General features: G+C 29.6%; 4 protein-coding genes and 1 non-coding gene across 5 annotated transcripts; 3 read left to right on the top strand and 2 right to left on the bottom strand.

Moving 5' to 3' along the window:
• Positions 1-206: 206 nt before the first annotated feature.
• On the top strand, positions 207-4,108 carry DFA_01157 (uncharacterized protein; the record flags this gene model as incomplete). Its single annotated transcript, XM_004359070.1, has 7 exons — positions 207-1,750; positions 1,829-2,044; positions 2,112-2,258; positions 2,333-2,826; positions 2,900-3,692; positions 3,751-3,833; positions 3,858-4,108. The coding sequence occupies 7 exons, from the start codon at positions 207-209 to the stop codon at positions 4,106-4,108; spliced, it is 3,528 nt and encodes a 1,175-aa protein (XP_004359127.1).
• Positions 4,109-4,198: 90 nt separating this feature from the next.
• Positions 4,199-7,508, bottom strand: rsmM (small GTPase; the record flags this gene model as incomplete). Its single annotated transcript, XM_004359071.1, has 8 exons — positions 4,199-4,885; positions 5,017-5,064; positions 5,137-5,190; positions 5,271-5,622; positions 6,445-6,473; positions 6,567-6,606; positions 7,119-7,178; positions 7,297-7,508. 8 exons carry the CDS (start codon positions 7,506-7,508, stop codon positions 4,199-4,201), a joined length of 1,482 nt encoding a protein of 493 aa, XP_004359128.1.
• Positions 6,239-6,325, bottom strand: DFA_01159. The gene is given in 2 exon segments: positions 6,239-6,275; positions 6,289-6,325. It is a non-coding gene; the product is annotated as a tRNA-Tyr (tRNA).
• Positions 7,509-7,731: 223 nt separating the features above from the next.
• DFA_01160 (uncharacterized protein) lies at positions 7,732-8,069 on the top strand (the record flags this gene model as incomplete). The annotated part of the gene is made up of 2 exons (XM_004359072.1): positions 7,732-7,854; positions 7,986-8,069. The coding sequence occupies 2 exons, from the start codon at positions 7,732-7,734 to the stop codon at positions 8,067-8,069; spliced, it is 207 nt and encodes a 68-aa protein (XP_004359129.1).
• Positions 8,070-8,854: 785 nt separating this feature from the next.
• Positions 8,855-12,059, top strand: DFA_01161 (uncharacterized protein; the record flags this gene model as incomplete). The annotated part of the gene is made up of 4 exons (XM_004359073.1): positions 8,855-10,242; positions 10,314-10,536; positions 10,638-11,320; positions 11,393-12,059. 4 exons carry the CDS (start codon positions 8,855-8,857, stop codon positions 12,057-12,059), a joined length of 2,961 nt encoding a protein of 986 aa, XP_004359130.1.
• Positions 12,060-12,147: the final 88 nt, after the last annotated feature.

Consider the following 12,147-nt stretch of genomic DNA (forward strand, 5'->3'; position numbering starts at 1 on the left):
TATTTGTCTAAAGTCAGCGACGACTTGATCTGAATGTTGACTTAAAGATTCTTTCATTAAAAAATCGATGAGCTCCTACCATCTTTTTTTGTTACTAAAATTCAAGAGATATTTCATCAGCTGCACTTCCTACATAGTTCATATTTATCTATCTATCTATCTATATTAGTTATACTAGTATAAGGGATAGAGAGAGAGAATAAGGGATGGATTCAAATAATCCAAGTTGGACTCCTGGAGAATGGTATACTATTATTCAAGGATGGAGAGTCAACAAACCGATTATACTATCAAACAAGGTGATGCAACAACCTTCATCTGCATCATCTTTAGCATCATCATCTGCCTCTATACAAGATCAACAACAACAGCAGCAGCAGCAGCAAGGTCAACAACAAGAAAACGAAGATCAACAACAACAGCAACAACAGCAACAACAAACTCAACAAACTCAACCTCAACCTCAAACTCCATCATCACAAGATCAATCATCACAAAATGTTTCCCCCATTTCATCAAGTTCATTACAACAATCTGCATCATCAGGAGCATCAGCATCATCTTTACCACAACCAACAACGATACTAAGTGAAAACAATGTACTATCGATTACATCTACAACAATTGTAGAGGGATTGTTAAAGACTTTAAAGTCGGAAAGAGACGACATTCTCCGTATCAATCTACTATTGTTTCTCTCTGAAAATTGTACACTTTTATTGGAAGAGGATATCAAACGATTTGAAAAGGTTTTTAGTATATTGCAGTCACTTATAAACTCTCAGGTTGACAGTTACCCTGTAAAGACTCAGGTTCTCACTACCATGACCACTATTCTCATTTGCGAGTCTATCATCAAGACACATCCACGTCTTGTAGAGACATTTACCGACCTTTTACTTGACATTGTCTCTAAAACAAATAATAGTAGTGATCGTCTATTAAGAGGATCTGCATGTCTTTGTTTATTGGAATTGGAATTAACCTATCCATGTCTATTGTCGGCATTTATCCCTTCATTGCTATCCTATGTACAACTTGAAAATACTCATCTCATTCAACAATATACTCAATTATTCACTACCGTTCTTCAAAATGCTGTCATTTGTGAACATGAAGAATTGGTTCAACAACATCATCAACAACAACAACAACAGAATAATAATAATAATCAAAATAATCAAAATAATCAAAATAATACATCACAATCATTTAAATCACCTACACCAAATAATTTAATGTCACCTCCTCCTACTCCATCAAATCAAAGTTCATTAAATTATAGAAGATCATTATCACGTATACCATCAAGTGCCAATTTACAATTACCATCAATCTTTCAAAATGATCTATCATTGCAACGATCAGCAGTATTTACAATTCCACAAAACATCAAATATGCACCAATTGTAACTTTGTTGGCAACTCTTTCACAACAATCGATTAGACTATCAGAGTCTGTTGGAAAAGAACTTTTAAAATGTATCAGTGTCGTAGTAGATCAATCACCTCAGCTAAACTCTTTTGGTTTAATTTCAATCATTCTCCAACTCGTTCCACTCATTGACATTGCATCCATCCCCCATACAGTATTTCGTCATCCTCATCTCTACAAATTATTCTTTACTAGAAATCCTCAACAATTCCATCTCTTACTTTACCTTGCCCTAAAATTCCCAGATGTCTATACAATGGATGAATTTGATATGTTCTTTAATAGATTAATTTTTATGATGAATGATGTTTCTTTGTATGTAAAAAAATATAGAAATAGAGAAAAAGAGAATAGTTTTTTATTAATATTTTATATTTTATATTTCTATTTTAGACCATTAGAACATAGAATTTTAGCAATTGATTGGTTACTTTCAATACCAAATAAATTAAAAGTAGATATAAAACCAATGTCAATTATTAGGTTTTATAATCAATTCTATCCAACTTCATTTGATACAATAACATTAAAAGAAGTTAAATTATATGCAATGTGTAAATGTATTTTGGATAATAATAAAAATATTACAAACAAATCAATTCCTCCAAAGTATGTACAAAGTAATAACAAATCACTAAAAAAATATTTATATTAACTTTTTTTTAATTTTTATTAGTGATTTAATGAAATCTTTAATATGTTTGGATGAATTTAGATATCATTTAAATGAACATTCACAACCAACAAAGATTGTATTTTCAATTTTATTACTCTATTTGGAATCATTTTCATCTTTTTCAATTATTTTTAAAAATATTGAATCGTATGTAAAAATATATATAGACCAATATGTACATCATCATTTTCTCTCTCTCTAACATTTTTTTTATTTAAAAGTTTCCTTTCAGAATTATTATTAAATTATCCACAATTTTTAAATAGTATAATATCATTAATGAATGGAATACCAGACAAGAAAACAAAGATTCATTTATTCTTGTCATTGTCTAGGGTAATCGTTTCACTTGGGTCATTGAAATTTTTACATTATTTACCATTGGTAGAAAGAATTGTATTGGAAGATCAAATTAATCCAACTCTGGTACTAAACAAAATATGTGATTTGGTAAGAAGAAAATCAATTTGTGGACAAGGTAATTGGACCATTGGGAATATGATTATTTCAATTTGTAGACGTACCTTGATAACACACAACTCCCAACCTCTATTTAAACCACTCCGTTTAATTCTTTGTACGTTGGCAAATTATTTTTCAAATGTTGAAATTCGTGATCGTGCAAGTTTCTATGATAGATTATTAACTCATCTACCTGATGATAAAATTAAAACTTTATTAATTTCTCAAGGAAATCAATCAAATCATCAAAATGGTAAAAAAGAAATTAAAAAAACAAACAAAAAGAATTTTTTATTTATTTATTATTTTTTCTATTTTATTTTTAGTTATAATATCATCAACAACATTATCAAAAGTTATCAAATCACATCCAAATTTTGTATCGATTTCACAAATAACTAAACCAATTATACATCATTTTAATATTGGTGATGTAACACCAGTGATTCATGGATCTGGAATGGTAGATGATTTTGAAAAGGCATCAAGTCAATATCAACAAATGTTGGCAGAACATGATAGACTTTGTCCAAGAATTACTATTCCCTATCGTATCAGATATATGAATCAATTGCCTGCCAATGTTCCAACCAAGATTTATGCTCTTTTGATTCGTTTTAGAGATACATCATTGGCATGGGCATCAACTCTGTCACCAAACAACCAAAATCAATCACCACCAATGATTTCAATGTCTCCAGGATCAATCTCTCCCAACACTACTACACCATTGAGTTCATCCATGTTGATGATGGGCGGCAAACTAGCAAGTAGTACAAATGTTCCAGTTACAATGTATTCACCAATCAACCCTATTCGTATCCCTTATCTTTGCTACTCTAGTAAAGAAGATGAATTGGAATTCCCTTATAGTTTTGATATTGATATTACCTTTTCACCAAAATATCCAATCCCATCAACCTTTAATGTTAAAATGGTTTTCAACGACGATGAAGGAAGAACTTGTAAATCAAGTGGTTCTCAAATTTCAATTCAATTCCATCATTTATTTATGGAAATCCCCATTCCAATTACATCTCCTCAAATTGATTCAATGCAATTCAAATCAAAATTATTTAAAAAATTTTGGAAATTATTTGATCAAGATTCTAAAAATTTGTAAGAAATTTAAACCTAAATCTAAAAAAAAGGATATTAATATTTATTTATTTTTTAGGAATAATTCAACATCATTAATATCAGTTAAAAATATGAATATAAAATCAGATATAATTGAAAAATCAATTCAATTAAATCAAAGTAAATATATTATTATTGATAAAGATGAAATGGAAGAAGAAATAGAGGAAATGGAAGAAATGGAAGAAATTGGAAATAATAATAATAACAATGGTCAAAATAGTGGAATTGAAAAGAAAAAGATTATCAATAGAATTAAATTGATGATGTTTTTACCACCTCAATTCCATTTATTATTATTGTTTGAAATTTCAAAAGATGCAACCATTGTAACCATTAAAACAGATTGTTGGAAATGTTTAACTTTTATTGATCAATTTCTTTTATCAATTTAAATCATAATAAATTAAATCATTTGTAATTGTTTAATTAAATATTTATTTATTTTTTGTTATTATTGGCAAGGAATTATTTTAAAAAAAAAATTATAATATTGTACAAAATGATTGCTTTTTTTCAGTATTACTATTTGCATTTGTGGTATTATTAGTATTATTATTATTATTTGTTGTATTATTATTATTATTATTATTATTATTATTAGTGTTAGTATTATTTCCATTATTATTTTGATTTTGATTATTAATATTATTTGTAGTTGGAGATGAAGAAGAAGAGGAAGAAGTTGGAGACATTGTAGGTGATCTTTGACCACGCCCACCACTTCCATTTGGAGTACTACTATTATCAGTACCCTTTATCTTTAATTTTGACCAGTTTTCAGTTTGATAGATCTTTTCACCTGCACCACGAACCACAGTTTGTAAAAGGGTTTCAATGCCAGTGTTGGCAAGTGAACTAGTCTCTATGATTGGAATTCCCCTTTGATTTGCAAACTCTTGTGCAGCTGCTTGGTTGACAACATGTTGTTGTGAAAGATCGCACTTTGTCACTGCCAATGCTATAAATACTTTGGATTGCTGAATGGTCGATGCAGTGGCACTGCTTCCCATTGGTACACCCAATAAATATCTCTCCACTTCTTTCCACCAACAAGATAGATTCTCAAATGAACTTTGTGTAGTTGGATCATATGTCAATATAACAATATCAGTATTTGAATATAATGTTCTTGATAATGTTCTAAATCTTTCTTGTCCTGCTGTATCAGTCTAGAGAAAATAGAAAATAAAATAGAAAAAAAAAGAAAGAGAATCAATATACACATTGTAATTTAAATTCCTTTTCCCCTTTTCTCTCTCTCTCTCTCTCTCTCTCTCTCTCTCTCTCTCTCTATACATACAAACTTGACTAATATCTGTTTCTTTCCAAATTGAATAGCTTTTGATTTCTTTAAAAGAAGAAGAAGAAGAAGTATAAGTAAAGCGATCAAAAAGGAATAGATAGATATTATTAAACATACAACTGAATTTTGTAAAGTAAGATTAGCTTGTTCATTATTTGGGAATATATTCTCCTATATAGATAAAAGTATTAAATGTTAGTTGTCTATCTCTCTCTTTTGATTGAGTCATTTGTGTGTATTTGTGTAGTTACAGTTAATCTCCAAATTAATGATGATTTGCCTACACATGCATCACCTATAACCAATGCTTTTAATGTAATATCACTAGAAGTCGTAGAAGATGACAATGGGTCATTGATAGTTGTAGGAGGAGGAGGAGAAGTTGAAAGAAATGTAAATTTACGTATTCTAAGACTCATTATATATCTTGTAGTAGTAATAGTAGAGGAGGTGTATATTATTATTGTACTAATATCTCTTATTGTTTGCTTTTTTTGTTCAAAAACACACACCCTCCTACTAGCACGCTTTTTTCTGTTGTTTGAATGTGTTACCTTGAAGATATCGATTGCATTTTTGATTGATGTCTGCTGTTTTCTATTTCTATTTGATAAGAAGAGTGATGACTGTTGTTTGTATCTCTAGTTGAGATTGCCCGATAAACTTTACGATTATTATTATTATCTTTTTTGTTAAAAACACCACAAGAGTAAAAAAAATTGGACAAACAAAAATTTAAAAAAAATATTAATATTTTTCATTGTTTTTAAAAATCCTAAAAGATCCAATTTTTAGAAAATCTATCTGAAATTCACAGTAAAGGTAAATATTTTATAAATAACTTAATTTATCTCTACTTGGTGAACCCTAAAAGTATTTATCTATACAGGCCCTTTTTTTTTCTCAGGGGTTTTTTTTCAGGATTTAAATCCATGGTTCAATTATTAATTAATTAAGTAGAACTAGTCTCTTGTTCATTCTCTTTGTCTAATCCAGCCCACCACTGACACAGGGTACACCTTTGGGTGACCTAGCAGATGGAAGTGTACAATTTTCCAACTAGCTGGAAGCATGCCAATTGTTTGTTTTTTTTTTATATGTGGTTTTGATCGTTTTTCATGAAACATGTCTCAAACGATAGGGAATTGGTCATAGAATCTAATGGCATGTCAAAAAACACCTTATCGGCAAGCCGCAGCAAAAAAATCAATAAATGATATCCGATTTGCCAGGATTGAACTAGCGACCAGCTGATGACTTTTTGTACAAACTACAGTCAGCTGCTCTACCACTGAGCTAAAATCGGAGGATGCACTCATTTACGATTTTCCCCTTTTGTAGGGGAAAATTTTTTGCCCCTTTTTTAATATCAAAAATAACCATTTGTTCTACAGCTGTTCTTCCACTGAGCTAAAACCTTTTTACAAACTACAGTCAGCTGCTCTACCACTGAGCTAAAATCGGAGGATGCACCCATTTTCGATTTTCCCCTTTTGTAGGGAAAATTTCTTTCCAATCAGTTTGAATAGAAAATGAAAAGTAAAAACAATATTAGCTTGATGACAAATACTTTTTATAACCAACTCACTTTAATTAAATAAATTGGTGAAGTTGTTGACACATAAATGAAATGAAGCCAAGAAATAATTGTCAAAAGAGGATAATTAAGGATGATTGGTTAATCATATTAAAACAATCACACTTTTCTCATACAAAAACAACCAATTACTTTATCTATCCATAAAACAAAGTGTAATTTTTGGGATATGAGCCAGAGAAGTATAATTCTATCAAGAATTCAACCTTTTTTTTTTTGGAATTTTAACTTATTTAAAGTCAAGGTTTTTTTATTGGTTTGGAATAATTAAAAAACCAAGATGATTACTTTTTTCCAACCTTTAGAAATACATTATATATTTTGAGTAGTGGAAAATGGTCCAAAGATAAATATTTACAAAAGAAATTTATAATATACTATTAATATTTCCATATTGGTTGATTATTTTTTAGAGTTAATCTTGACATTTTTCTTCATTTCTTTAATTTTCTTGGAGATTAATTTCTTTTTTTCCTTTTGTGCAAGATTTGTCTTTTTTAACTTTAATTTTTGTACTTTTAATTCTTTTACTTCTTGTTTCATTTCTTTTCTTAATTGTGCTCTAAAGAAAGGAAGGAAAAAACAAAAGAAAGAGTTAATACCAAACCAAATATATACAGCTGAGAGTGAGATTAGATTGATCAATCTAATCACCCTCGATCACATGTCTCTATACTAACCTTTCTTTATGAGATAATTTCTTTTCTTGAATTTCTTCATCGCTGCCATCATTATTTTCATTTTCATTGTCTTCATCGATTCCATTCATTTTCATATCATCATCTTCCTCTTCTTGATCATCTTTTATCAATGAAGGATGATTCTTTAACTCGTGTACTTGTTCATCCAACTTTGATTTATCTACTCTTAATGCACTCTTTGGTTTACCCATTCTTCTTCTTTATATTATCTATCTGTAAACTCTTGAACGATAAAGTATCTATCTTATCGTCGTCAAACTATTCGTTTTATCGCTGAGCTGAGAAAATAATTATTAATTATTTTCGAATTTTTTTTGAATTTTTTCTATGGCCAGACCTGTAGATCATTGCTTCAGCAATATTACTACTTTCTGATAGTATACAGACAGATTAGATAGATAGTATAGAAAAGAAATGGGAGGAGGACATCAACCATTCCACGTAGCTAAGCATCACAAATACATTTCAGTTGCTTTAGGAACCACCATGTGGTTCTGGGTATTCTACAGAGCCAAGCAAGATTGGAGATCATTCTTGGTATGTTTTATTCATTCATCTCTCATCTGATTGCGATATTATATATATAGTATATAGTATATAGTATACTAATGAAATAACAATATGTATATCATCAAACACATTGTATATTCTCCTCTTTACAACAATAGGGTTTAGAGTTCCCATGGGATCATGGACATGGTCATCACATTGCACCAAAAAATAACAATAATCATGATGGTGGACATCATTAAAAGAGATAAAAGATTTCGAATAATAACATAATCAAGCAGCATTAACAACAACAACAACAACAGCAATAACTATATAGACAAACAAAAAGAGGAATGACGATATTTCTTTCTTCTTTTGTGTTTTTTTAAACGATTCATATATCTACACAAATGTACAATCAAATATACTTTACTTTAATTTATCAAATTATATCAGCTATGACAAAGATATCCTTGTCATGTTTACAACAAATTGCAAATGAAATGACAAGGAAACATTAGTTAATCGATTCCTAGCAATCCGAGATTCTTCTGGTATTTTTAATACATTGTTGTACCCGACCGACTGATCGACGATCATTGTTTGTTTATACACACAATTAAACTCTCTCTCTCTGAGGTCTGTGATCATTGTCGTGTGTGTGATTGGGTGGCTTATAAGCCAACTGGCTCTCATCTCACCTTCTATTAAACCTATTTTAATCTTTATTTGGCCGATTTTTTCATTTCTTTCTTTATTATTTTTTTAATATAAATTTCGTTCATTCTTCTTTTATCTTATTTGTTTAAAAAAAGAGAGAGAGAGACAGATAGAAAAGTTAAATAGTAGTAATAGTCATCTAATCAATCACCAAAATTGATTGATTTGATTCATTTATTAAAATAACACAAACACACTATTCAGCAACACAAATTACTACTCCTACTCTCGGGTCAGCAAACAAATCATCGTCTTATTTATTTGTATATTTATATATTGTATTCTATATATCCCTATCCCTATGAAATAAATAAATATCAAAACAATGAGTAATAATAATAATAACAATAATAATAATCAATATTTATCTTCATTGGTACCAAACTATTATCAGGAGCAACAACAACATCAACCCCAACAACAACAACAACAACCTCCTCCACCATACCAACTACATCCACCACAACAACCCCAACAACCTCAACAACAACATGTAGCAGGAGGGTATTACTTTCCACCTCAACAACAAGTACTTAGTTCGAATACAATGAACTTTTTACAATACAGTTATCCTCATCAAAACTATTATCAACAATATCAAAATCAATACTCTCAGCAACAACAACAACCTCAACCACCTGTTAATACTCCATCTGCACCATTTATTTATCAATACCAACAACAACAACAACAACAAACAAATAATCAATCTCAACCAGCACCTCCACCAAAATATACACCAACCAATACAAATACTAATAATAATAATAACAATAATAATCAACCAACACCTCCACCAAAATATACACCAACGAGAAAGAGAAATAATAATAATAATAATAATAATAATAATAATAATAATAATGGATCATTGTCAAGACAATCATCACCAGTTTATAATTATGGTACTACAAACAATAATGGACAGAATGGTGGTGGAATTGGAAATAGTTTAAATAATGGAGTCAAACCATACATTGAAATGATTAAACAATATATTGAAAAGTTGGATATTGATGATGACAAGGATTATAGTGGTAGTGAAACTGATTCTCCTCCTCCACCTCCTCCTCGCCATCGTTCCTCCTCCTCTTCTATTACATCACCAACAATTTCATCAAGTTCAAATTCATCAATGTCATCATCTCTAAGATCATCAACTGAAAGACATCAACAAATCTATCAAAACTATCAAAAGTATAGTAATGATATTGATTTTCAAAAACAATTTCCAATATCTCCAACATCACCACCACCAGCCTATCAAGAATCAATGAATAATCACAAAAAGATAAATGATAACAACAAAATTACCAAAGAAGGACTACTCTATTACAATGTAGTGATTATGGGAAAACAAAAAGGAACAGATGACGATCTGCGATGGTTTATTTTACGTGACCATCTATTGTTTAACCATCTATCAAAGGATACTGAAGCGACCGATGTCATTGACCTAAAGACTCTTATTGCCAATATCGATATTCGTCTATTAGATGGATCGGACAGTTGTTTTAGATATGGATTGAGATTGAAAAGTCAAAACAATTCAATCTCTCATTTCATATGGTCAGATGATCCAAAAAATGCAATCATGTGGATCGTAGCCCTAGGTCATCATACTCAAGATTTTAATCCAGACACTGAAAGTGAAATGATTAATCAAATCCTTGAAATTAGTCAACCTGAATCAAAACCAAATATTATCTTATTGTAAGAGAGAAAAAAAAAACAAAACAATCAATCAATCAAATTTACTAATTTCTATTTTTTATTTACTATAGTAATGAAGAAGATAGAGAAGGACAAATTCAACAATTACAATATTATGAAAAAAAGAAAAAAGAAGAATTGGAAAAACAACAAAACTCACAACAACAACCTTCATATTCACCTCAACTTGAATCACCAAGAGGAGGTAATACTATTAATAATAATAATAATAGTTTAAATAGTTCACCAATTAGAAGAAATTCATCTTCATCTTCATTTTTTGATGAATTATTTGTAATGTATAACCAAAACAAAATATTCAAATCTATATATATATATATATACCACCCATTACTTTTTACTTATTCCCTTTCTTCTTTTATTTTTTTCTCTAGAAATCACAAAGAAAAACATTTAAAACAATTTTACAAAATGCAGACAAGAAAGATTTTGTAATTAAAAATATAGCATTTATATTGAGTCAAAAGGAATTTGATATTGGAGAAGTATTTGATCAAAATATATATACTATTCACAAGGAAATTGCACGTGTCACTGAAAAGACAAAAGATAAATCAACATCATCTTCCTTTATAAATGCAATGTTGGACGAGGAACTTGCGCATATTAAAAAATTAGTGATTGATTTGATTTTGGATTTTACAGATTTGGTATTGCAAAAAGTACCAGATATGAACAAGACAGAGGATAGAGCAATGTATTGTAGACTTGGAGTTGAAAAGGCTGTATTTATTCAAATCTATCCATTCCTATTTGCATTGTACAAACTGCGATACCAAGCCGATGATTTGAATCATCAAAGCAAACAAGAACAATTCCTTACACTTACACCCATCCACTTGTCCATTCCTCAAAAGTTTTGGTTGATTGACGAAACAACCATCGAAAAACAAGTGGTTCCCTATTCATCGGCAATCGATACTCTTAAAAAGCTAACATCCCTAGTCTCACCATCTGAAAAGATTCAATGCCTTGTAGATACTTCTGATCAAATTTGTCAATCTATTCAATCTTTTTGGAGTGAAAGAGATCATTTTAAACCTTCAAATTTAGTCTTGTAAGAAGAAGAAATAGAAAACAAAATAATAGAATAATACTAATAATAATAATACTTTTTATTTTTTTTTAGGGGAGCTGATGATTTATTACCATTATTTACATTTGTAATTATTAAATCTAAAATACCAACAATGTATAGTGAATCCATGTTTATTCAAGATTATTTGGATGAACAACAAAGTAGTAGAGTACAAGGTTACTTTTTGGTAACTTTCCAAACATCTCTTAGTTTAATTTGTGTTTGGCAAATCAATGAATTACTTGCCAATGCTTCCAAACTATTTGATCAAGTTAAAATTACTTCTCCAACTATACTTCCTCAACAAGAACAAACAATTCATCAAACTGATAAAAATGATAATAGTCTTGATAATAATAATAATAATAATAATGAAGAAGAGGATGATAAAGAACAATCAAAAATGAATCATTCCTCTTCCTCTACCTCTTCTACTACTTCTACTACTACAACTACAAATATGACGACTACAAATATGACGACTACAAATATGACAACTCAGCAACAACAAATTAGATTGGTAGATGATGAAATTGAAATGGATCCAAATACCGATCAAAAACCATCATTTGCCTTTCCATCACAACCAACTAGTCCATCATCTTCTTCATGGTTTGATGAGTTGATGGATGCCAACAAACTACCTCCACCATCACCTGTAACTTCCCCAACCCCTTTAAACATTGATACTAGTTATCCTGATTTTGTTGATTTTTAAACAATCAAATAATAAATCAACAAATATATATATAACTAAAAGAAAAATAGATATCTATTAGTAATCCACAAAAAGTAGAAATAGAAAT

The sequence above is a fragment of the Cavenderia fasciculata genome (assembly GCF_000203815.1).
Source record: "Cavenderia fasciculata unplaced genomic scaffold Scf_Dfasci-F-a-25c12.r2-5, whole genome shotgun sequence".
NCBI lineage: Eukaryota > Evosea > Eumycetozoa > Acytosteliales > Cavenderiaceae > Cavenderia > Cavenderia fasciculata.